At 38.5% G+C, this 27,947-nt stretch overlaps 1 protein-coding gene across 1 annotated transcript in view; it reads left to right on the forward strand.

The window, feature by feature from the left end:
• Nucleotides 1-20,563, forward strand: part of Smu1 (Smu1 spliceosomal factor) — a 32,600-nt gene extending 12,037 nt beyond the window's left edge. Inside the window, exons 8-11 of the mRNA XM_067153837.2 lie at nucleotides 3,672-3,773; nucleotides 11,424-11,607; nucleotides 19,948-20,100; nucleotides 20,221-20,563. Coding sequence (XP_067009938.1) covers nucleotides 3,672-3,773; nucleotides 11,424-11,607; nucleotides 19,948-20,100; nucleotides 20,221-20,319 — 538 coding nt within the window. The 3' untranslated portion in view covers nucleotides 20,320-20,563. The remainder of the gene's footprint in view (nucleotides 1-3,671; nucleotides 3,774-11,423; nucleotides 11,608-19,947; nucleotides 20,101-20,220) is intronic.
• Nucleotides 20,564-27,947: the final 7,384 nt, after the last annotated feature.

Below are 27,947 nucleotides of genomic sequence, written 5' to 3' on the forward strand. Positions count from 1 at the left end.
AATTAAGCTATAGAAATTGAAACAGACTTATTTGGAAAAGTTAAAAGCTAAGATTCCAAAATCAGAAATAAGAGGTGTGGAGGAAGAATAGAAAGATATTAAAGAAACATTTGTGAAAACAGCTTAAGAGATCTGTGGAAGGCTTAGCAGTAAGACAAAAGCAAAAGATGTATTATGGTGGAATGAAAAAAAGTGAAATAAAAGATAGATGGTGTGAGAGAAAAGAAAAAAAAGTGTTGGAAGGAGTGGGGAAAAGAAGAAGTACTATGGAGCCAAAAGGATGCGTCAGAAGATGGTGTAGGAGAAAAAACACAAATGAAGGATTAAGTTTGCAGGGAAACTGAAAGAGGAGGCATGTCAGGGCAAGAAGAAATTCTACCAATTCCTAAAGAACAAGCAATTGCCCTACAAATGGATGAACACGGCAATTTGTTCACTTAAGCTCTTGCCATCAAGAGAAAATGGAAAATGTACTTTCAGAACCTACTGAATGATAGATGTCACATTTTTGTCTCTTCCCTGCCCCAACCTTAGCTTCAACAGAAGTTTTCACAACACTAACATCATCGCTCAAATCTTGCATACAATTACTTTCACTGTTAAATTCAATAAACACCTTGTTCATGTCATGTCATGTAAGGTGAAATCACTTGCCCGCTTTCTTTACGATATGTGAACCACTGCTACTACAGCCAGCATGCAGCTGTTATGAAACTGAAGTAAACGATGTAAGGCAATAATTTTCATTTTTACCCGTATTGATGGATGTACTATAACTCACTTTTTACAAACCAAGGTTGTAAAAAGAAGTAAATGGTGTTCCTTTAGACATGATATGGGCTTTCGGGCTTATCCGTGTCAAGAAAACAAGGCAAAACTCTTTACGTTTCGCATCTTCAGAAGAGAATCTCTGCTATCCCCGAGGAAGTCTTCTTTGAATTTAGGATTGTTTTACCATTGGAGGTGTAGTGATAATATGGTCGTTCTTTACCAGTTGGCTCACTGTATGCTGGCACAGCGCTCCAAGCGGGAGCTGACGACATGTCTACAAGTACGGGCCGTGAAAGCACCACTGTTATAAGAAATAAATTGACAAGAGGGGTCCACCTTTTTAGTACAATATATCAAGTAAATAATATTATAATCTGTTTAATTTTATTTTGGCTGAAGATGGCTGAAACTAGTCCCAAGACTTACGTAATATCATTTACTTGATATATTGTATTGAAAAGGTAGACCCTCTTGTCAATTTATTTCTTATAATTGCACGGTACAAAAATGAAATTTATGGCGTATAATTAAGCATCAGTCTTAACAGTTTCTTTTAGTCGCTTCTTTGTGTCCATTGCATTTACACGATAGTAGTTTCACAAACAAACTACGGTTGTAGTAATGCATATATCAATATAAAAGCAGAAATACTGTATTTACTTGAATAATCCCCGCATATTTTTTTAAAAAAAATTGAGGCATGAAATTGGGGTGTGGGTTTTGTGTCAAGGTTGGCAAGTTTTCGATGTTAAATGTACAGTTAAGCTTCGTGTAACCGCAGATGGAAGAAAACTGCCCCCATATGTCATATTTAAACGGAAAACAATTCAGACTTTTAATTTAAAAGTGCATTTATATTTTTAAAGAATAGTATTTTACAGAGTAATTTAAATTCAAAATATTTCCATGTCATGATAGACTGCGTCTTCCGGAACATGCAGGGGCAGCTTTCCGCACTTTCTTTTACTTCGGTGTATCGACAGTGTGTTTTATAGTTGCTACGTTCAAGTGAAATTGTAATTCTTTTGTATTCAGCGTTTTAAGTAACGCCACAATATCACGTAACAGGCAGTGTGCGGAGAGGCAGAATCCGCGAACACAGGCGATGCCGACAGCTGGCGAAAAAGCGTGTCTCATAATTATAATCAATTCGTACTCACTTAACAATACTATCATTGCCAATGAAACTGGATTTTTTATGCCTAGCCAAAACGGACGTTTTTAAAGGAGATGGGGTCACTGTACTGTGTTGCAATGCAGACAGAAGCGAAAGATTTCCTCCCTCGTCACAAGAAAGCTCAATAAGCCACGATGTTTTAAGAGCTTCGGGTACTTTCCGTGAAAGTACAAGGCATCTAAAAATGCAAACGTACAGTAATCCAAAAAATAAAGCACTTGCACATCGTCTTTGAATTGTGTTTCTTTCTTTTTTTTCGCTGCATGAGGTTATGTTTGCCACTGACTTATCCAAGTGCGTTATTTGAATACTCTAAATGCACCTTGTTGGATACATTTTGGATTTTTTTCCATGGTATATGAAAGGTTTAAAGTATGAATCAGTGTTAGTTGCATGCAGTAACGGGTCTTAAATATCTTGTGACATGGCAAGGGTTGACATTTCTGAAGCGCGAGTTGGCAGTTAATTCAAAATCATGTAATTCAAAGTCAGATTTTTGCATCTCAAAGAGTTGTGGACATCAGTGTTCGCAGGTGTGTCTGTTCCAAGTGCTTACATTTCACGAAAAGAATTATCCACCACCGGTCATGTTAATATCCGAGTAAAAAGAGACCGTGTGTGAAAAGTGTTTTAGACGTGTAGTGTGACGAATTTGTAAGTAATTTAGAAGAGGATTCTAGTGATGCAAGAGACAGTGAATTTCCCATCTATAGGGAATCGAGCCTATTGAAAGTTCAGGTTAATGAAATACCTAGGCCTACTTGCTAATTTTCTTGGCAGATATATTTTATAGGAGTGATAATGTATTTTTTTCATCTCAAATATGTTCAGGAAAAGCAGCTATATCTGTAAATTTACACGTTCATATTTGCGTAAAGACCATGTGGACCTCGCGGAGTGTTACAAAATATTTGTTTATGCCTACTTTACTCATTTGATGGAAAGAATTTTAGTTCATTTCATTTTTTTCAAAATGATCCTTCCTAAAATTAGGGTGCGGGGATTATTCGGCAGCAGGGGTTATTTGCGTAAATACAGTATATACAGTAACATTAAATTGAGTGAGGGTGAGAGAGAGTGCATGTGTATTTCCTCAATTCTTCATTAAGCTTGAAAACAGACCTCATTATGTAAATCTTGATCGATCATTTATCATCATTTTACTTGGGTAAGGAAACCTCCATTATTGATACTTACATGCAGGATAGTTCGTTGATAGTCATGTCTCGTGATTTCAACATGTAATTAGTCAAGTTGGCAGCAGTGATGAGTCATTAAAAAAAAGAGATAGGGTGGCGATATTTGCCTTTTAGTGTATAGCTTTACATGGTGCCTTCCCATCCACCTGTCATCAAATATTGCTGTCATACCTTTATTTTAGTAGGTCATGTATTTTTTTCCTATTTCTCATGCATCATCGTCCCCATCAATTTCTCTTTTCCAGCTCCAGCCTGGTCAGAATGTTAATGATACCTTTCCATCTTCCTGTATCCAGCTACCAATCCTGCTCCTTAACTGTGTTCCAGTCCAGTCCTATTTCTCCTGTGTAAGCTTGATAATTTTTCATCTTGTTTGATGATGTTTCTTGAGGCTGATAATCATGTTATTTTTCACCTTAAAAGCAGCCCTCTCTATCACAAGATCTGTATTAAATTTAATTTCGTCAGCTGTGTATGCATACATGTAAAGAATAATTTTAGTTACTGTATGTTCATTCTTTCAGAATACATGGGTTAAAATCTGGAAAAACTCTCAAGGAATTCCGTGGTCACGGTTCATTTGTAAATGAAGTGGTCTTCACACCAGATGGACACAGCATTCTCAGGTATTATCACTGATTCAGCTAATCAGAGTTTTTGAATTAACATATTTATTTATAAAGAATGAAATATTTCCACCTTGTAATTATGATTCTTTTTCTGGGATAACACTGGGGAGTGCGTACCTCTACACTTTTAGGGCCCCAGTGAAGGAAAACCTAATAATTATTCCTGTATTTTAATGGTAAATTTAAAGAAATCCAAGTCTCATTTTTATTGTTTACTAGCTGACCCGACAGACGTCGTTCTGTCAAAAATAAATGACAACTGAAATTCAGTCTGTCTTCTTCTTCTTCTTTTCTAGCCTATTTCAATCCACTGCTGGATATAGGCCTCTTCCATATGTTTCCATCGTCTTCGGTCTTGAGCCACTTGGAACCAGCGTGTTCCAGCCAACAGCTTTACGTCGTCGAGCCATCTCTTCTGGGGTCTTCCAATGCCTCTCTTGTGTCCCCATGGTCTCCAGTGAACAATCCTAGAGGTCCACCTGTTGTAGTCTTGTCGAGCTACGTGTCCTACCCATTGCCATTTTAGTCTTGCTACTCTCTCTAGGATGTCTGTTACATTAGTTCTTCTCCTTATGTCCTTTGAATGGATCTTATCCCTAAGGCTGATCCCTAGCATCTGTCGCTTCATAGCTCGTTGTGTTCGCTGAAGCTTGCGAGCGCTTTCCTTCATCAGAGTCATCGTTTCCAGACCGTAAGTTGTAACTGGCAGCATGCACGTATTATAAACCTTGGTCTTCAGGTTAATTGGAACATCCTTGTTGGTGAGGATGAATCTTAGTTTTCGGAATGCAGTCTGTACTGCACGCGAAAATCAGAATAATGCAAGTGACTACATTATCAACATCAAATGAGTTTAATTTTTTACTGCTACCAAAAGTTAGTAACAAACTACTGGAAAAACGCGTTTTCATTACCTGTAATTTTAATATCTTGATTGTGAATGAGGAAATGCACAAAAATGTCACAGCATATCACTACCCAGAAATAGCCCTGATTGACTGTAATGTAGATGGGAACTGTTCAGCAGGTCTTCAAATCCCTCACAGAGCCATAATTATCCCCCATTGCAAATCAAAGCTTTTAAGGTACACAATATTTTTTGTTTGATTGCCTGGCACGTAAACAAACAAAGTTGATGGTTTCCAACACGGGAACAGGCAACATACAATTGGCCATGCGAGAAACGTGGGTTTTCAAGATTAATGCTGCAAACACTCAATGAATGCTGCAAACACTCAATGAATGCCCCTGGAATTTATTTATGGTCATAGCAGAAGCGACCCGCACTGGAAACTGCAGTCGTTTACATTCAAATGGTATGTCAGTCGGAATCATAGAGATGTGTGGTATCAAAACGTCTTCTCCTTTATACTTCCCCGTTAGAATGGTTGCTTCGATCACGTTCAGTAATGTTTTCACCGCTAGCCGTGTGCCATTACAAAGACGCGGTTGGTTGATATTTCACAACATTATGACCACTGATCCGACCTTTAATTAAAGAATGTGAGGCGGCAATCCTGGCAAATCCAGCGAGTTCAAAAATTCGGATTGATAGTTGACGACATCATCTTGGTTAGTAATAGAATCAACTGATTTGTATGTCCTCAAATCACTGGCAATTACATTTTGAATTTTGAAATTTAATTCATTTACATCCATGGTTTTGGCAGCCAATATAGCTCGTTCGCTCAACCAAATGTGATCTCTGTAAGTTTGAGCAACGTTTGGAGACACCTCTTGAATGATTTCGGTTTTGGATTCAGTAAACTGACAAAAATTGTCAGGAAAAGTAATGCAGCCAGTGAGAACGTCTGAAGGGAATTTGCCATTACCAATGTCAATTAATTGTTTTGAAAATATCTCTCCAGATGGATCATTTTGCAACTCGACACGCATATTCTGGCTTAAATTTAGTATCTTGACGTGTTTCCACAAAACTGATGACTTTAAACATGCATTAAGTTCATCAGCTGGCATTGACCGTGGAATCACTGGCAATGTTTGACGAAAATCTCCTGCTAACAAAATCATCGCTCCACCAAATCGGTTTTGATTGTTACGGAGATCTTGCATGGTTCGGTCTAATGTCTCCAAATACATTTTATGTGCCATGGTGCATTCATCCCACACTATCAATTTACATTGCTGCAAAACCTTTGCCATTGCAGAGCTCTTCGATATGTTGCAGGTTGGAGTTTCATTGCTTTGCATATTCAAGGGCAATTTTAGTGCTGAATGTGCTGTTCGACAACCTTCCAACAATGTAGCTGCAATGCCTGATGAAGCAAGTGCGAGTGCAATTTCATTGTGTGAGCGAATTGTTGCTAAAATCACTGTAATTAAGAAAGTTTTTCCTGTACCCCCGGGAGCGACCAAGAAGGAAATCCCTCCAGTTCCATCATTTATAACTTTCGTTAGAGTATCAAATACATAGTTTTGTTGTTGGTTCAAAAGCGGAAGATTTATTCAAACTGATTCTCTTAATGCATCGAGATCGTACAGCTTTTCGCGTTGCAATTCTTGATTAAAAGTGTTGTGCGTCGGGCGATAGGGCGCGGCCATGCCTAATTGAGATAATACTTTGTTTGACATGATAGCCCATGTTCTCAATTATTATCAATGACTCATTGTACATTTCTTCACTTATTTGTAAATTTGGATTTCCTGTTGTGATGCGCATTTGATGCAAGATATCATCACACATATCATCTTTGTATTTGATCCATAAATCATTTGGTTTTGATGGGCAGCATGTTGATATAATTGTAGAAAACAATGTTCGTATTTGATGAGCTTGTAAAGAAATTACAGCATCATTGAGAGTTTGATCCCAATGAGCGTCATTTTCTAACAGTTGCAAATGTAGACAGGCTTCTCTGTAAGAGTCACACAATTCACCATTAACAGTTTGTAAATGATGGAATGATGTTAGGCCTAGAAAATTGACTAATAGCAATCGCAAATAACACTCATCATTGCTTGGATGGACTGAATAAATTTGACCTATTGCATCGGTGGAATATACATTTGGGTAACCTGGAACTGGTTTTCCTTGTTTCTGTCATTGAAATTTCTTTGAGGATTGATTTCAGGTATAATATTTTGGCATTTCGGAATATAGCAGTGTTCGGACGATATCATCATTCTGACACAATTTTAAAAAACTGGTTAAGGTTGTAGATGGTGGTTCAACAGCTCGTTGTAATGCGTTCTGAGCTGTGAAATATACTGTTTGACCATTTTCTAAGTGTATGGCTAAGTGAACAACAGTGGGGTGTCTTTCATTAAGGGAAAAGAAAAAATGCGCCAAATTGCTTCATTACTACTAACGTAGCGGCCCATTTGCTATTGCGTAACTTCATCATTGGAATTCTCTGCACTAACTCCAATCACAGCCATATCACTTCCTTTGGTTATATATTTACACATGTATTCGATAGATTTGACGGAATGGCAAGATTCAACATTGATGTACACCTTGAAAGTCTTTGATAGGATCGGTGGATATGGAACAATCTAACGATTATTAGTTTCAATGTATTGTTGATTCACTTTGACTATTGTTGATCTTCCGTTGTCTGCAGTCGACCGGCGATGATACAGCGGAAACCTTCATTTCCGGTAATTGTTTCTGGTACTAATGCCCGTGGGGAGCCTCCGTGGCTCAAACGGCAGCGCGTCGGCCTCTCACCGCTGGATACCGTGGTTCAAATCCCGGTCACTCCATGTGAGATTTGTGCCGGACAAAGCGGGGGCGGGACAGGTTTTTCTCTGGGTACTCCGGTTTTCTCTGTCATCTTTCATTCCAGCAACACTCTCCATTATCATTTCCTAGCATTAATCACTCACTAATATCACCTTGGGAGTGGCAACCCCATTGTAATAATAGCCTATATGGTTTATTCATTATATCCCTGACCTGGTCAAAGACTGGGAAAAAGGTTGTAGGTTTTCATTTTCACTAATGCCCGTGGATAACGCTTCGAACATTTACCATCCACCATACATGGCAAATTTTGATTAAATGTTCCACAGGGACCATGAATCATGTTTTTAATAACTACCTCATGCAAGTCTGGATCTATTTGTACATCAGGGATTTCAGCTGATATCACTTCATCAACTTCATTTGGTCTTATATTCTCAACCAACCAAATCAGAATATGTGCATGAGGCAATCCACGTTTTTGCCACTCCACAGAATACATCCAGCAATGCGTCTCTCCAACACGCTATGTTTCACAATGAAATCCATTAAAGTTTTCAACTTTTGTTGGAAGACTCTAGCCGTAATGTCATGGCGATCAATGGTTGACTGGTCAGGGAATAACTCTTGTTTGATTTCTATCCACTGCGGATTGCACGTGAATGTGATAAATAAATCTGCTGTGCCATAATGATGAACATACGACATGGCATCTTGAGCATATTCATGCATATGTCGAGGACTTCCGATGTATGTTGCTGGAAGAAAGGTCATCTGGCCAGCATTCTCTGCATTTCCATCACTGTTAATCGCATCTCGAAGGTGAATATACTCTTCAGAACAGAGTTTGCTCTGGTTCAACTTGATGAAAGTCAAAAGCACTGTTTCAGTTTTGACATACATATCAACAGCATATTGATGAAATAATCACAGGCGTTTCAATATGTGATTGTTTTCATTTTCACGAACCATAAGGTGGTATGAATAATACTTCATTGAACTGACTTTTTTGTTGGTTTCGGCACCTGTAAATAAATTATTGTTTTAATGACAGTGAACTTGCATATAATACATATATTAGCTGATACAAAATATCCATATTTATAATTACCTGTAAGGGGATTTATCATCTTGATCAAGAAGTGATAACCATCTTCACCTTGCCAAAATATGATGGGATGTTGTAGCGCATCGTATGAGCGGTGTGTTTCATACACACACTGTAACTGATCATTCCGGCGGTGTAAAACAATATCACGGGCTTCCGCATTTTCTCCAACTATGGCTACTTCATCAATTGTTGATGCATTGAAACGTCTTGCATATTGGCCGACAGGAGTTCTATCAGCTCTGATTACAATTTGTGATTATCAGATGACATGAGATCCAGTGCAGTTTTGAACAATGTAATCAACTGATTGTGTTGATGAAAGAAAGTTTGTAATTGTTCTACAATAGACCTCTTCACTGAACTGTTATGTGCACAACGCAGATCAATTTCTTGTATTGAATTGCCCATGAAATAAATTTGCAGGAATTTGTAGTCGCCATCTAACATCGGCAACAGTGAACCTGCTCTGTGATATATTTGGCCTTGTATCTGTAAATTAAGAAGGACACGTTTATTATTTTTGTCACAAAAACTATAAAATAAAATAAACAAAGCAATATGGGGGATAAGTCTGTTTGTTATATGTTAAAAGAAAGCAATGTTATATGTTACCTTGAAAGTTGGCATGAAATTGTCCCGAAGTACATTTGTTGCCCCAAATGAAGTCATTTGAAAGCAGTTGTTATATTTTTGGATATTTGTAAGGAAATGTATGGAATTTGTTCCTGTTCCTGAAACCAATGAGTACAATGGATCTGGTAGTGGAATCAATGGCACTAATTTCACTTTGCCATTTACGCAACACAATCCAGCGGCATCATTTTTGTATTTTGGCAAACTGAGTGCATAGATCCAATAGCAACGCATTGGTAGGCACTGTAGTCAATTGAAACATCGTAACTGAAAGCAGCTCGATTCAAACTTGCAAGATTATTAGCTGAACGATGTGCTGCACAAGTTTGTGATATTCAAATCCTTTCAGTTTCATTTTGCTCATCACGTTATTGTGCAGTCCGGTTAGACTGAAAATTAGCTTGACTTGTAGCATTTAGAGTTCTTCGACTGAAGTTGCTCCGCCCGCGTCTTATAAGCAGCATGAGTCTTGAAATGAGTATACTGTATATGGAAGCAGACACAAAATAAACCAATCAACCAAAGAAATCCATGAACTTGTTTGTTGAGAAGCGAAGATTTAAAAACAATCAGGGTAGACAAAGGTCTCTAACTATAACAAAACACGACATTGCATGCGACTGTCTGAAGGGCGTATGTTTGGGAGATCCGTGCCGGCAGTCGAGACAGCCAGCCAGCCCGCACGAAACCAAAACCCAAGGAGACATTCTTCCTGTCACTACTGAGAACTAAGCAAGATAAGAACTTGGGGTTTGTTTCAAAAATAACTTCTATATCTGAAGACCATTTGCCTCGCTTTGACCCCACATGTAAATTCATTAGCAAAGAAGTTGGCCAGCGACTGACTTCGTGTCTGCACATAAAAATCTCTGAACATGACTGAAAAGAAACACAAATAGTGCATGTTCTTATCATTTAAATTTAAAAACAAACTTATCTATGTCAAGCTGAAATGTTCCTTTACAGCAGTGAAAAAGTTACAAATATAGTGAATATAAAATAGGAGTTATGACATGGTAAGTTCTATGCAGTGAAGATTTTGCATTTGAGGTATAATTCCATTATATTAACATTTTCACACTCAATTATTTTGTAAACCTTTCTTTGTTAATGGCATCAAATGTGGCTTGAAATTTTGTACATAATCCGATATTCACCCATTTTAACGGATAACATTGAGATTTACGGACATTTGGCAAACGTGCTGGATTAGAGGAGGACAGTGCTAAGCGCAAACATGGGAGAAGGAAAGAGAGATGAACATTTTTTTTACATTTTTCCTGGCATTTTTTCTCTTTGTAAAAACCTTACTCAGACTTCGACGAATATTGGAAAAAAAGAATTAGCTGAATTGGTCCAGCTGTTCCCGAGTTTTGCGCTTAGCAACACATTTAGCGATTCATTTTTATTTATATAGATATGTTGTATCTCTTTAGTCATTTTCTTGAATTATAGCGAACACTATTACTTGCTTCTGGTTGCTAGTGTTATCAAAATATACTACTTCCTGAATGAACTGATGGAGAACTGCTTTCTGCAAACAGGGGACATTTCTATTCCAGAACATGTTGTTGTGTTGGACTGTTCGACTTGGTAGGGACTTTGAAAACATATCCGACATCTCTTCCTACTCCTGCTTCTTCCTCTGAGCCATCTATCGAAATGTTAGGAAAAGACTATTAGATAAGTTCATCTCGAAATATACTTCAAAAACTTTTAACCTTTGAATTACAAGGATATACTTAATGTTCGTGTTGATGTGGGGGGGGCTAGTGGTTTTCTAGCAGTCATTTAGTGGGCAATTCTATTCCACCGTTGGCAACACTGCTCACAGCAGAGCCCTGTGGAAGAGACATAGCAGAAAAACAGACCCCATGTAATGGGAAATGGGCTAGGAAGGAAGAAGAAATTCCAAAACAAAAGTTAGGATGATAATATATGCAGTGGGAAGATACACACATATAAATGTGGCAGGCTTTCTTTTTTTCAGTAGGATTATGCAGTGTAATTTGTATGTATCCACTTGTACCATTTTAAGCAGAAATTTTGCTCAGTTGTCTACCAAAAATATTACTATAATTTTCATTGTTGTGTAATGACTCACCAGTATTAATAATAATTATTGACAGCATAAAACCTTGTTTGTGCTTATAACAATGAACTTATGTTAAATATCTCTTCCTTTCCTTTATTCTAGTGCCTCTTCCGATGGAACTGTCAAGGTGTGGAGTATAAAGTCAACAGAATGCACGAACACATTTAAATCCCTTGGTGCTGCTGACATAACAGTGAATAGTATCCATTTGTTACCAAAGAATCCCGAACATTTTGTTGTATGCAACCGGTCTAATACAGTGGTTATTATGAACATGCAGGGACAGGTAAGAACTTGCTGAATGAGTGTTCTGTTTGTTTGTATTATAGTATTTTCACGGATATATTATAATGTATGTTTAATAATGGTTGCAGAGAATCAGGATAAATTTAAACAAGACATTTCCATGAATAATGGTATGTTTAAAATCTTCCATCTGGTTGAAGAGACCAGATGAAAGTAGCATTATACAGTGGAACTTCGATTATCCGTTCCCGGAATCTACATTTTACCGGATTATGCATTCAAATTACGTGGTCCGGCAAGCATTGTAATTAAATGACGCTGTAAAAATCCTGCATTATCCGTTCCTCGAAGAAATGATTTCCTGGATCAACCGTCCAGAAATTTCGGTCCCATCAACGCTAAATCCTCGATCAAACGTTTTTCAATAAACTGTATCTCATGAAAGGAGAGCTATGACATACTTATGTATCTTGACGTTAACGTCCCGTCGTTGCGATAATTAGAGCAAGTACTGTACTGGAAAAGTGATCGGCGGTGAACATGCATAAGGGACCATCTTGGCATCGCATATCGAGACCAGAACAGATATTGCACCTTACATACAAAAAACCTTGGGAGGTTTTGGGATTGGTCCTAATAAGACTGGGAATTTTATGTTTTCATGTTAAAATGTGAAAAACCACAGTCGTTTTATTTGCGCATGTTACATTTAAATGGTTTGTATAATTTCCAACTCGTGCTGGCATGTGCAGCGAGCGCGCTTTCCAGCTGAGCTCAAGGTCACAAATAACCATAATTTCTGAAGTTTTGATGATATCTTTTTCTCTTTCCAATTTGATTGGATTAGGTTAGTGACAAGCAGAATTGAATATAATGCATTCAAGAACTTTTGAGAATCGATACTTGGATTCAAAACCATGTTCTCGAGTTCAATGTAACATTTAAAAGTCGATGTAGGCCTAATTTACGTGGTACAAGATTTCCAAAAACTAACTATGAACAATATACCGAAGACCAAATTACAATGGAAGATTAAGAAAAGAAGGGATTTCGCAATCATGTTGGGCGCTTTTGTATCTAATGTGCTTTATTTTATTAGATTTTTCGAAGAGTTTGGCTAATCAAAGTTGCTTAACTGAAAGAAAATTTCATGGGAAACTGACGGAAGTTTCCCCTGTAAAATTGAATATGAAGTATCGAGATTTTGAACTTGCGTACCAGTAATTAATGTTTGATACTTGTTTTATGGTCTAAATTGCCTGCCTCTCAACCGGAGGGTTCGGGTTCGATTCCCGGCCAGGTCAGGCACTTTTCAAGGGCTGGTTCCAGGTCCACTCAGCCTACATACTTACCTTTAATTGAGGAGCTATCTAATGCAGAGATGGCGACCCCGGTCTAGGGCTTCGTCTTGTACATTTTATTTTCATGGTCCCTCCAAAAACGGAGAATCGAGGTTCCACTGTATTCAGATTTGGAGCATTGTTTACAGTAAGATTTTTTTCTAAGGTAGAGGCATTCATAAAAGAGAACTTCTGGGAAAATATTACACGATTTATGTAATAGACGAAGGCGGTGTGTTCCTCATTGCACATGACGCTTAACAAGAAGATAAATATTTGTAAGAGAGTTTTTTTCTTCTTATCCCAGTATAGACACTTGGCCAGTAGCATATGGACTCATACTTCCAAAATTCAAACAAGTCTCATATGAAGAAACAAACTATACAATAGACAAGACAGCCCTTCCTGCAACTCAGTTTTATGATGGCCAACAGCCTGAAGCTCATTGGAGGCATATACTGCTCATTAACCCATTAGCGCCGTGTGTTGCCATATGGCAACGATTTTTGCGCCTTTTCTTTTAGTACTGTTGGCAACAAGAAAGAATCTGTAAGATTTTAGTGTCATCCAGCAGTTAGAGAAGAGTATGTAGGATCGAGTAATCACGTTTGTTTAATTTTAAAATCTATTGTGACACAAGGAGTGGTGGACTGTTGGTTATTTTGAGATCCTAAAAAATGGCTGCCGGCTTCTCGTAAGGATATAAAATTTTATAAATAAAGTTGTTTCATTAGATTATGTTCACATTAGTGTTGTGTGCACTTCATTATATATGTTGTAAGTATTTCAAAACAGTACGGGCGCACAATGCCCTAGTAGTGCTTGTTGAATCATTAGCGTTGCCATGCGTTTATACTCAGTAAAATAGCTGCAGCTGTCATATCATGATATTTTATCATAATTCATACATCTTCATTGCAAGAAGGGATTTTCCCTTTTACAACCACTGGATATGCTACTGACTTAGGATCTCGATGGTGATTTTTTGTGTGGAACTGCCCGATGTTAAGTGTACTTACAAATGAGGGCTCCTGGTGATGAAGATGATGGCAGGCTTGTTGATAATCTCAGCTCTCAACAGTTACGTGTCAGTGCTGAAATGAAGCTTGTAAATAATGAGAGAATTGGGGTTAGTTACGATGGTGAAGGTGTGTTTCCACAGGATGAAGTGCCTTTTGTGTCTACTGATGCAAGATCTGTTTTATTTCCCGAAACAGCAAAAGAGCGGGTAACTGATAGAGAGAAGAATAAATCAAATTATTACAAACCAAGATGGACCGAAGGGGCTAATTTCGATATAGGATGACTGTTGAAATTTCTGGAGCCTAATTATAGCAATGCAAATCCATGACTGTTGTTGACATTTTTTAATTGTTTGCACATAACCAGCTGATGATAAGAATTTCATAATGTTCTGTATTGAACTGAGTTCACAATTAAATTGAAATAAGATATATAATGGTTCAACCTTTTCAATAAAAAATAGAATTAGAAATGTAATGATACATTCTGAGTGGATTACAAGCGGTACCGGTTTCGACCACTATTCCAAGTCATCATCAGCCGATCACTTAAAAAATATAAAAGCAATGCACAGAAAACCGATAAGTGAAGATCATGAAGCACTTATAACACTTTAAAGATTAGCACTGCGTGTTAAAAGTTCCCAAAATCCTGAAGAAGTCGAGGATCGATCACATAAATGAAGCAAGACGCAAATTCTTGGAAAGCAGCAAAACATTTGCTGACCGGCTCTGTGCTTCCAAATGTTTATGAAACTCGATGAAAGAATAAATAGTTCAAGGATCAAGCCTGCAAGTGCTGCTAGGCGCGAAATTGTACAGTACAGTTTAATATACTTGACAATAGAAATATATATTAATGTTTATAGAATCTTGAATGTCAGATTCTTGAAGTTTGGAGATGCAGAACAGTTGACATAAAAAACAATTGTGAAGAGAAAAAGTTAAAAAGCGCTATATTAGAACAACTGAGAAACGCATTAACATAGTGTGTTATTTCTTGAAGATGAGAGCTCAGGACGTTCTTGAGGTAGTAAGGTAAGGTATAAATTTAAATGTTATAATGACCTGAACTGCAACTGGTGAAAGATTTATATTTCACATATTGGTTCCCTGTGCATTTTAAAATATTTTTTAAGTGATTGGCTGATGATGACCTCGAATAGTGGTCGAAACCGGTACCGCTTGTAATCAACTATAATAATGGTGTATGGCCTTCGGAGAGGCCTGGTGAAGTTCTTTTTCTCGTAGACAGCCTATTAGGCAACCTGCATGTCTGTGAAGATGAGGGCCCTACCTAGGATGATTTCTAATACTGAACACGCCACACACACCCAGCCCCTGAGTCATTGGAATTAACCAATTAAGGTTAAAATCCCCGACCCGGCCGAGAATCGAACCCGGGACTCTCTGGACCAAAGGCCAGCATGCTAACCATTTAGCCATGTAGCTGGGCTGTAATCAACTAGGAATATAACATTACATATCTAATTCTACTTGTATTGAAAAGGTTCAACCATTATACAGTATATCTTAATTTAATCATGACCAGCTGATTGAACATTTAGTTTGAGAGACTACAAAATATGCAATGTTTTTAAACTATACGGACTCGCAAATAACTTCTGATGAAATTTGTTGCTTCATCGCCATATGTTCCATTTCTGGATACAGTAAGTTGTCCTCCAAAAGTTCTTGTTGGGACACGGAGGATGATATTCAGACAGTAAAAGGCTGTCATTCTCTATCTCTGTGCCTAACACGCAAGTATTGAGGGTGGGCGTTTATCTGCCTCTGAAAATATTGACTACTGTAGTTCTTCTATAGACTATAACTGCATCTGAACTTTGATTCTTAGTTTTCTTATTTTTGATTTTATTCTGTTGTTCCAGTGAGTGTTTTGTTTTGACTGGCAACAAGCTGTACTTATGTCTCTCTGTACTGCACACAAATATTTTCTCCTTTGTTCAGTAATTCTATCTTTTAGCTGTGATGGGAATGGAAACTGATATTCCAAATAAATAATGCTAAGGTTTTTCAATATCGTTATTGTACAAAAAAAAAAAAAAAAACCCCCCACTTTGCAATCTAAATTGGACTTCCAAACCTCCTTGTTAAAAATAGGTAGTGCAAGAGCCTAGTGTTGCCATATGGATATCTTATGACCTAACAGTCCTAAAATTCTGAAACTTGTTTCATTAGTTTAATATGGTCTCAAACATGCGATAAAACACAATAAATAAGTAAATAAATAAATAAAAAATCCTGGCTTTTCAGATATTGAAGTGTGCAGTGAATGTGAAAACATCCTCAGCCTTATTGCTTTGCTTTCATCACCAAAACCACTGCGTCTCATATCAGGCAGCTCTTTAGTTAGTCTTGTGGGGCTAAGTGAACCCCTTGGACTAGGCAGGATTGCAGCCTCCAGGCAACTTGCAGACAGACACACTACCTGTCCTGCACACGGCTGGGAAGAATAGAATAACTAGGGTACACAACAGAGAGCTCATTCTATTGTAACACAATTTGAAGTGCTTCCAGTGAATGCAAATGATAGGTATATGAAACCTTCTTCTTCTGCTTCTCATTCGCATAAATCATGTCTGAGTATTGTGATCTCATGCTTACTTTTACTATTTGATGGTGTCCACAGCAGCTGCCGTTGCCTATGGTCTTCTGCTTTCCGAATTGTCATTTGACGAGGTGCGTGAGTTGTGTCTTTGATCTGGTGTGTCCAAAAGCTCTTCCGTGCGGCCTGATACCATTTACTTTTCCTTCAACAACTAGTTTTTCAAGGCATTTTCCTTTACTTCTTTCGTTGTGGCCTCTGTACGACCACGGGCAGCTTTGTCATGGCTTAGGTTTTCTTCTTCTCCTCCCAGAACGTTTTCATCCTCTCTCTCTTTCTCTTCCATTCTTCAGCTAATATTTTAAGTATCCAAAACATTGCCTACGTTTACACAGTGTACTCCTGACCATCTTATAATGTGATGCCTTCCAAACTGAATGTAGTCATGCTGATCCACGGAGATGGTATGACCCCCCTAGCTCAGCTGCAGATCGCAGCAACTGACAGTAGTACAGTATGTGCCAAAATGTACAACAACAGAAATTATGTTAGTCTTATTGTCATTACCGTACTTATCGAGATGATAGTGTAAATGTCTGCCTGCTGTCATTTCTTGATGGATACAGTACTTTTGCATCCATCTCTTGGCACAGGCCAGAGTAAAGTGTAGCTTCCACCAAAGTCCCAGTCAACATCCATGGCTGTGACAATATGGAAGTTGCTGGGGTATGGGCAGTGCTGAGTAATGACATTCAGAGCATGACTAGTGCATCTGAGTGTTATGAAAGGTGCTGCTCATAGGGTCAGTCATGCTGCAATAGTACTTTCTGATCCAGTGAGGAAAGCAATGGCAAACTACCTCACTCCTCATATTGCCTAGTACGCCTCATTTTGGTGCTGCCATTGGTTTTTGGGGTTTCCTTATAACCACATAACCGTTGGTGGTGCTGTTTGAGGATCCAACCAGCCTCTGGGCTGATGACCTAACAGACAGACAGACAGTGTAAATGTTCAAAATGTGCTCCATTGCGCTGTAGGCAGTGTTCATAATGATCACGCAGATTTTCCAACATATTCTGGAACATAGGTTGCTGCAGAGTCCCAAAGAACGAGACGATCTTCTGATGTAATGCAGGCACTGTTTTGGGTGCATCTGGACAATTGAAAATTTGCTCCTTTAACATTCCCCACACGTAAGCATCAGGTGGTGTGAGGTCGGGGACGATGTGACGGATAGGGGAACTCAGCCCCGCAGGAAATTACTCGTCCTGGAAAGGTTTCCTGCAGCATAGCCATAGTCTGTCGAGCGGTGTGGCAGGTCGCCCCATCATGTTGGAACCACTGTCTCTTCATCTGCATGTTCCTGGCACGACAAAAACCTTCTTAGATCCTGAATAAATGGCCTGACCACCAGGTTCCTATAGCGTTCCTGGTTAACTACGCACACTGTGTAGCGGTTTCTGGACTATAGTGTCTGGCATCTTGAAACCAAGAAAGCGAGTTGTTTGGCGATTGATAAAACCGTCCAAGTTAATATGACTCGTCGGTGAACTACACGTTGAACAAAAAATCTGGATCCTCGTACGCCATGGCCAAAAATTGTGCACAATATTCCACCCCGACATGCCTATCGTGCTCCGTCAATTGTTGCCCAACCTGTATTCGGTACGGAAATCCACCTGTGTCTTTAAACAATCGTTGAAGTGACATTGGGCTGATGTTTAATTTCAGGGTTGTTCGCCGAAGACTTTGCTTTGGAGACTGCAACACCTGATTGAGGACACGTCCATGGTTTTCATTTGTGGACACAGTTACTGGCCTACCAGACTTTCCCTTGCGTTGACACAATACACTACCCGTATGACAAAAATTTTTAACAATAGATAGCATAACTGTGTTGCTTGGTGCTGGCTTATTGAAGTGTTCACGATATTGTTCCTCCACTAACTTTAACCCAATCACTGCCAAACCCGTATATATATGTTTTAGAATGCCGTGCCACGTCCGCCAAACGTTTCGGTGCCGTGTGTACTTCACCGATCTCACAAACGAACGCGATATAATGTCATGCTTTGAGATTCCGTGGAAATGCTCAAAGAAGTCCTGTACTGCAGATGTGCCACTCCATTTCGCATGTTTTGAAAGCGATCAGGTATTATTTCAGCTTCGTTGGCGTGGAACATCTTTCCTGCTTATGTGTAGCCATCATGGCGTCTTGAAATATACATTCATATACATTCATCTCTTGTTGTTGATTAAGAAATTGAATGATTCTGGAGAGCTGTATTTTGATAATGAAGGTGGAGAATATCTAAGTGGCGACATTGAACTACAAGAAAGTGCGAGACAAAGTAGTAATGATGAGTCTCATGCGGAATTGTCACCCCTTCCTCAGACAAATTATTTTTTCCCCAAATGTAAATGATTTTGATATTACCAGTTCTTGGATAAAGAATTTTATATTATATTTCAGTAAAAGTATCACCGAGCGGAGTAGCTGCACGTATTAACATGCTACGTCTATGGAGTCAAGCTCTGCACTCGGCAGGCGAGTGGGTTCGAACCTTATCGTCAGCTGTCTTGAGAATTTCTTTTCTTTTCTTTGTTGTTTCCCTTTTGCACTCTCAAGTAAATGCCGGGACAGTTCCTATTCATAAGCCATAGCCGATTACTTTCACTTCTGTACCCAGTTTCATTCACCATCATCATCATCATTCATTTCATATTCATTATCTTCTCAACTGAGGTTTGCGTCGGAAAGGGCATCCGGTCGTAAAATATGGTCTAAAATATAATCTCACTTCATCCCCGACATCGTATTGGGCTGCAGGGCTAAGGGGACGATATGCATTCCATTAATAGTATCAGTAAATATGTATCTGTCAAAGTGCTTCTTCCTTAAAAAAACCCGACCCGGGCTCGGCTGCTCATCAAAACTCGGCAGTGAAAAGGTTAAACTCAGCCCGCCTTGATAACCGTTTCCGTACGAGCGAAAATTATACTCCACTATAAACACTTTTTCCTCCGTCGCGAGACCCACTGTCACTTCCAATCACAGAGCATAACGTTCTTTACACAACTAACAATTCATCATGGCGATGTAACAACACGCAGACACTCAGGCGTGCCATGCGCGCTGCGCGAAAATGAGTACCGTATATTTTGGCGCATACCGTACATGCCAGAAAGATATTAAGTAAAGAATTAAAATGATCAAATGGACACCAGTGGGAACTGAACCCATACCCTTCTGATTTCACATAGGATGCTCTCCTATTTCAGCTTTAGCGGCCTCAGTCATTCTTGTTCTCTTGGCAGGGATCTAAAGTACATGTCTGGCATTGCAGCTAGCTCAACTGTTGAATTCTTAAGACAAAGTATTTTATAACCTTATTTCTTCCTTACAATTAAAATATTCTGAATTTAAAATATGCATTTTATGCCTGCAGATTGTGCGCTCCTTCTCAAGTGGTAAGCGAGAGGGTGGAGACTTCGTATGTGCTACATTATCGCCACGTGGTGAGTGGATCTACTGTGTGGGAGAAGATCTTGTATTGTACTGTTTCTCTACATCATCAGGGAAACTGGAGCGTACTCTTAATGTAAGTCAGTATTCTTATTCCAATATTTTATGTTTGGTTGTTTTTCAATTCACTTGTGTAATGATTGCTAGATGAAAAGCTTTTAGAATAACTTCATTTTCTTGGAAAATTGTTTTCCAGGTTCATGAAAAAGATGTGATTGGCGTAGCGCATCATCCTCATCAGAATCTCCTCTGCACATACAGTGAAGATGGTCTTCTCAGACTTTGGAAACCTTAAGATGTGTGTTGTGGTTTGATGTAATGAACTCTTGTGTTGAACAGAAACAAGTATCGTTTGTACAAAGAGTGGTGATGTACAGGACTGCAAGTTCCATTTTGTATGACTTTGGAAGACTTTGTTGTAGATATAATGGTAGAAGATTACTTTATCAGAAAAAATACTTCTTTGTCTTATGTATTGATATGTTAAGTATCAAGTTATGTAAAAACTTTTGTATTAAATAATTTTAATCACAGTGGAATAGCCAAAATATTTAAAATCATGTCTATCAGAATACAAAAGGGGAAATAGATTCTCACCTTATCACTGGAGTGAAAACATGATTTCCTGCAGTCAACAACCAACATGATAAGTTCACCTGCATACACCCCAGCGTCAGTGGGGTAGGGTCTGACACATCCCGTTCTGATGAGTCTAGTGTCAGACCTAAGACGAAACGCTGGTTAATAGAGCAAACACCTGAAAAGCCTTACATCTGATATGTTTTTGACATTTTTGAACAACCAACATGCCAATGAGATGTCTGTCATCCATGGTGTCACAGTTTATGAGCCTTGCCTCATTTTGTGATGTGGCCGGTTGTCTTCGGTCCACTACTTTCGCACTTTCATAGCTGTTGTGACGACATATCCCATAGGAGCAGATAAGTCATGAAAAGCTTATAAAAAGACTTCATTTTCTTGGAAAATATTGGTTTTTCTTAATACTGCCGGCATGACAAGGCTTAATGACACTTGGGAATAGGTTTACAGCCATTGACTCTGATATACTAATAATTTCACATGCATTTCAACTTTTGTTCGTGGTATTGCAAATTTCATAAACATGAATGTAGTTTAATTAAGTCATTCAATATGTTACATTATCATTAGTACTAAACCAGAACCTTTAAAGGAAATGGACTTTACCAAGCACTGCAAAAAAAAAAAAACATAAAAAAGGTGAATCTCTCTATTATTCAAACTGGCATCAGATACTCTACTGTCACAAACATTTGGATGCCACAACAGAAGATATGAGGAATGATGATGTCAAAGATTCTGTACACACAAAAGTTACCCTATATCAATAGTTTCTCAGTGAAAAAATACTCTCGTTTTGGAATGCCTACAAAACAGCACATAGGAAGGCAGAGAAGATTCACATTTACACACACAAAAAAAGCCATATTGTGCAGTATTGCTGTACCATAATGCAAAGTTGAGGGATTATAGATTCAAACATGGTGGCAGTTCATTTAAACCGATGTCTGGATAAAGGGTCCACTGATCATTAGGACCAACTGACCAAATAATATTTGCGACTCTGTTAACATCCTTGAATACTGTCTCTCCTGGTTTTAACGTTTACGTTAATTCTTTATTACTCATAGCGATTGTCTATTTTTTATGTATTATTTTACTGATTTTTATGGCTTTAGGGCAGTGCAAGAGTCAATATATTAGGAAATATTAAGTGATATTTAGGGAATCGGATTTGTTTTATATTGGTTTCCTAGTAACCAAGTGTATTGGGGTTTAAATATTGCTTTAAAAAGTGTATACAGTAAAACTTTGATGCATCGTTTTTCAAGGGGGAGGAGGAAAATGACAATAGATGTGGAAAACTATAAATGCGGGTTACATATATAAAATAGGGGGAAAGCAAAATAATAAAATACAGGTACTGTATTTGGGCATTTTTCATCATGTAAATATAATAATAATGATGATGGCGTGTGGCCTCTGAAACTGGCTGCAGTTGCCCGAGTTGCAGATGCCCCCAGCTGTCGGAATTTACCAATGAAAGGTTTAAAATCCCTGACCCGTTCGTGACCCCTTGAAATGAAGGCCAACCCGTGTTAACCATTTAGCCATGGAGCCGAACATGCTCATACTATACATAACGGTATAAAAATATTGCAATCATGATATACGTGATGAAAATAACTAGCATGACTTTTACGCGGTTTCGTTTCACTTTTCCTTACATCTCGTAGTAATTGGAAAACCTTCGAGGTTAGTTCTCTTATTGCAAATTAATGATGTATGTGGATATTACGGCGATAACCTGTATTTTGGTCAAGATTCCATAGACCCTTCACGAGTACAGTCAACACATCTACACACAGAAGGAAATTCACCCGTCATTAGAAATTCCGTCGCTGTATTGTGTGGATTATCAGACTAACGTACTATGTTAGGAAATATTACATTTACTATAACATCTACGACTTTCTGCAAATAATTGATTTTGATGTTCCATGCAAAGCTGCTGCACGTGCAGCTTGACACCATTTCCTAACCAATGTAATATATAAGAATTTGTTCTTTTTCAGAACGGGATTGACTTCTTTTTGTTACATGTTTCAATAAATGACCGATCATTTCAAGAATATAGTCAGCCTGTGTTGGGGTAATATGAAAACATTCGCGAAATTCCATCAAAGTGATGTTATGAAAATTAATCGTGTCTTGGTAAGTTCTCTTGTTGGATTCTTCATCACTGCAAGTGACTTGTCAATTAAGAGGCGGCCGGAGTCAGTTCTAGATTCACATTTTATTTCAAAATATCGCCACTAGTCTCGTTGCTGTCGACAGCTAACTCCACTGATAGTTACATCGCGGGTGCATAGATGTCAGTAAGACAGGCCAAGGCCGAGCGAGCGATTCCCCTCTCACCCTCCAGCGTCACATAGTCTGTCACCAGGAAGTTGTGATACAGTACTTGCACGGAGCTGATGGTGTTGACATTTGTACGGAATGCGAAACATTCCAGGAAATTATTGAGCATGGGTTAGTGCTGAGCAAAACAGTCAAAATAAGGTACTGTTTCCGACAAATATAAATGAAATGTCATATGGCTTTTAGTGCCGGGAGTGTGCGAAGACAATTTTGGCTCGCCAGATGCAGGTCTTTTGATTTGACTCCCGTAGGCGATCTGCGCGTCGTGATGAGGTTGAAATGATGATGGAGACGACACATACACCCAGCCCCCATGCCAGAGAAATTAACCAATTATGGTTAAAATTCCCAACCCTGCCGGGAATCGAAACCAGGACCCCTGTGACCAAAGGCCAGCACGCCGAACACTGTTTCCGATGTTGAAATGAAGTAGAGCATCAATCCCGTCCCCCCTCACATCTTTCCCTGTACCGAGCAGTCAGTGATACATAATTCGTATAATTCTGAAAATGAAAATACAAACTGATATAACAGAAGTTAATTCATTTACGAATTTTTTAGTCATACAGTGATACTTTGGACATACGATAAATATTGTAACGCGACCAAGAACGGAATTTTCCAACAACCCTGAGTAAAAAAAAAGAGCCTTACAAATTTATAACAGTTTTTTCCTCTTGGAAACAAACAGTTCTGAAATATATAAACAATGTATAAAACATCCCATTGCATACTGTGTTAAAATTTGAATTTGATCAAATAACTTGTTTTCGGAGACACAGAGGTGCCGGAATGTTGTCCCGCAAGAGTTCTTTAACGTGTCGACCTTCCAATACCACCGCCCTGAGCCAGGATCGAACCTGCCAAGGGGCAGAAGGCCTGCGTTCCCGAGCCATTGTGAGAGTCTCTTTGTCTTTACAAAGACGGATTTGAAGTCGTATGTTTTCGTATAGGTTTTAAATAATAAATGTTACAGCATCTAAATGTCCATTAGTTCTGTATTTCATGACTTGAGTGGAGTGTAATTAGAGTAACTACTAAGCTCAAAAATATAGGCCTACCGGAAACGGTGCTGGTAAAGAACGCAACAGCTGAGGGGCACTGCAACTTCCCTCTGTAGGTGAGGGGTAGTAGAATAACACCCGCAGTATCCCCTGCCTGTCGTAAGAGGCGACTAAAGTGGGCCCCATAGGCTCTGAACTTGGGAGTCTGGGTTGGCAACCACATAGCCCTTAGCTGAGTCCTAGCTTTATTTCCACTTACTTGTGCCGGGCTCCTCACTTTCATATATCCTTCTTCTTCAAGTGACATCTCTTTTTCTTGCTAGTTGCTTTACGTCGCACAGACGCAGATAGGTCTTATGGCGACGATGGGATAGGAAAGGCCTATGAGTTGGAAGGAAGCGGCCGCGGCCTTAATTAAGGTACAGCCCCAGCATTTTCCTGGTGTGAAAATGGGAAACCACGTAAAACCATCTTCAGGGCTGACGACAGTGAGATTCGAACCCACTATCTCCGGGATGCAAGCTCACAGCCGCACGCCTCTAACCGCACGGCCAGCTCGCCCAATGTTAAAATTTTTAATAAAGTTTAATGTCTTATTACAAATCAAGCATTTTGCCATTCCATTGCACTCGGTAAAAAGATACGGCATATTAAAACATGACATGATTGAAAGGTCATACCACAACTAGCGAGTAACAAAGTATTGTCAGCGTGTCCAGTGCCGCTTGTTATGAAGCAAGGGTGAGGAAGCGACTGATAGAAGCTAAAGATCTCGCTCACCACATCCCTGCGTGGGTAAGAGCTAATCTGTCATCATCCCTCTTCAAGGACAAGGCGCTGCGGCATCTGACGGAAACTGGCTGAACTACCAGCACTAGCATTCGGCCGACACTCGTAAGTCAATAAGCAGAGCTTTATTAAAATCACGATTAAATATATAAAGAATCCCTAATTTTGAAGTATGTTAAAGTAGCCCCTTAGAGAAAAATATAAACTTCGCTACGGTAGAGTTTGCTTCCAATTTGAACACGATCTTGACTTAAAACAAGTTTAGGAAAACCGCGGTTCAGAGCTCAATTTCATATGGAGATTCGTTATTTTAATTACCATTTTATAACTATATTTGCATTTCTTTTTGAAATGTTTTTGCACTAATGAAAAGTGTATCACAGACTCCCATGCGCTATAGAAACAAAATAATTTTACCTTGTTCCGTTTCCTTATAAAAACTCTTACAAACTTTTGACCCATGTTACAACAACTACTGAGCTGGTGGCCGGCCGTTCCAGCTCCGGCCGCCTCTTAATGAAGATATTTTAAATGTGACAACATTATAATGTACTGAACAGGTGGATTAGAATAAAAACTTTATTACAAATTCTTCATCACTGTTGTCACTTGATAACAAAAGCTCTCATCGTAACATGTTTATATCACTAAACCAAATTCTATGCCATAAAACTAGTGTACATATACTTGTTAATGAACAGATGAAAAGGGAATCATCACTGTACGATGGAAGAAAGACAATGCACTGCACGGTTGAAATGGTTTGGGTATGTGCAAAGGGTGGAAGAGACTAGAACCCCCAGACAATACTTGGAAATGGCAGAACCTGGAAGGAGACCTTTTGGACGTTCCAGAAAAAGGTGGCTGGACCAAATAAATGCAGACCTTATTGAGAAAGGAACAACACTGCAGGATGCGAAAGGAGAGGAACTCTATGGTGACAGGAACCGATGGAGGCATATTGTCCACAAAAGTCCTACCCGGCCCGCTGGAAGGATACCCAGATGATGATGATGATGATGCTGATATGGTATTTATTTATGAATATTTAAAAAATAGAGTTATAATTATGCATTAGAAATGTCATTATTTTACTTCTCTTACTCCCAACGTTTTCAATGTGGCCTAAACGGCATGGAAATTGTGTCATATTAACTCTACCTTTGTGGTATTGTCTTCTATTCTGTTTCTTACTACTTCAAGTTTTATTTAAAACATGTGCTTTAAGCATTGCGCTCATTAATCTTCATAGAAACTAAGGGAAGTAATGGACCTTGTATGTGCTGAAACCTACTCCTAAAAGTTTGAACTACGATGCTCCGCCCCTTGACCAATTAGAGCTCACTCTTACGAACGAAGTTGATCGCCGATTCTTGCGGTGGGTGAGAGCGGCGATTATTAGTTGAGCGTGGACTGAGATGGATCTACGTTTGGTCTCTCTCTGGTGTGAGCGGGTTTCGCAGGCCGACATGGACATTACATGAAGAAAATTGTAAGAGGGCTTCTCCTCTTGCCCTCATTATATTTTAAACTTTTCTAACAACGTGGGAACTGCACTAGTCTTTATGTCTATTGTAATTTATTGCCTTGGTTTCTTCATCAAGAATGTGAGTATCAAAATGGCGTTATCGTGTCATCTTAATCCAGTGGAAATTTTCGGCAGTTTTAAGAATCTTATTTTCTTCAGCTTCGATCAATTTGAGTATCTGTTATGTGGTGAATGAGGACTCTAAATTTCTGTCAAAGAAAAGATCTCGGCTCTTTAAAATAAAGTAAAAAAACCTTCTTTTTATTTTATATTGTAACTTTTCATGTTGTTGGTAAAATATTCTATAAATGTATCTGGGGTGAAGTTAGAATATCTAATTCTTATGTGGAAAATTTTTGGTAGACCTTGTAAAGTCTAAATTATTCAACCTTATTAAATCACCCCAAGTGGAATCAGTTTTAAACCATTTGAGTTCTAACCAAGTGGACAGTAATTTAATTTAATTTTCTCTGTCTTGTTTTTAATTTTCCTTGATTTTTTTTCTTGGTTCCTTTTGTGTAATTTTTCCTTTTCCCTTGTTTTGTTTGGGCTTCGGTTTCCATGGTTACCTTTTGCCATGCTTGATACATGGCGTTGGTGTGTCACTATGACTTCGGGTCTTGTTGTGTATTGTTTAAATAAAATAATTGGAGAGATTCTTCTGATGTGGATAATGTTGGTTAATTTCTCTGACTCTTCCATCTTGATGTAATGATTTTTATTACTGTTTGATTTTCCCTTACCTTTATGAAACTTTGCTCTCGCATTGGGGCAATTTTATTTTAAATATCCGGTTATTATTTACTACCGGTATGAAGTGTCATTGTGTTTATTTTATCTGAACTGTCCATAATCTTTTCCCTTGGTGAGAACTCTGTGGTTCGTAAAGTTTTTTTTTTTTTGTTTTTTTTTCCCTACGGTTAATCGTGAAGAGATGTTACTATTTACTTCATCTTATCACTGGTATGTTGAGGCCTAATTCGTGTTATGAAATATTTTATTCTCTTTTGCGTTGGTCGACCACGATATATTATAAACTATCTTTTTCCTTGGTATGTTAATTCACACTTATCTTCACCTTGTTAATTTTTCCTGCATTGTTGGTTTTCATTCCTAATATAGAAAAAAAATCGTTTACTAAATAAATCCTATTTATTTAAATTATCAAAGAATATGTTGTTTTTGCTTTAATTACTTGGTACCAGGTACAATGTGACCTTCCACGGGTTTTTATGTGACACTCCTTTATTGCTTGAGGTAAGTTTCTTTCTTGTTTATTTTGTTAATATTGTTTGTGGGTGTCTAATTTCGCTTCCTGTTTGCCTTTGTAAACTAGCTAATTTGTGTACCAGCTAGTTGTTTCTTAATGTTACTGCCGTTATCGTAGTTTGTTTTGGGTTGATCTACGTAACGGGACAGCAATGAAAGTGAGTAGAACACCCAGCGAATGTGACCTCAAACTTCATGGAGAGAGAACTGAATATGTAGAAAGCTTCAGCTATCTTAGAAGTATTGTATCAAACCAGGGGAGTGCTAAATTGGAAATCCAGAACAGAGTGACAAAAGGTTCCATGTTCTTCTATCAGGTATGAAATCTAGTGTGAGACAAAGCAGTTCCCGTAAAAGCCAAACAAACAATAT

The sequence above is a fragment of the Anabrus simplex genome, chromosome 9, assembly GCF_040414725.1.
Source record: "Anabrus simplex isolate iqAnaSimp1 chromosome 9, ASM4041472v1, whole genome shotgun sequence".
Lineage (NCBI taxonomy): Eukaryota > Metazoa > Arthropoda > Insecta > Orthoptera > Tettigoniidae > Anabrus > Anabrus simplex.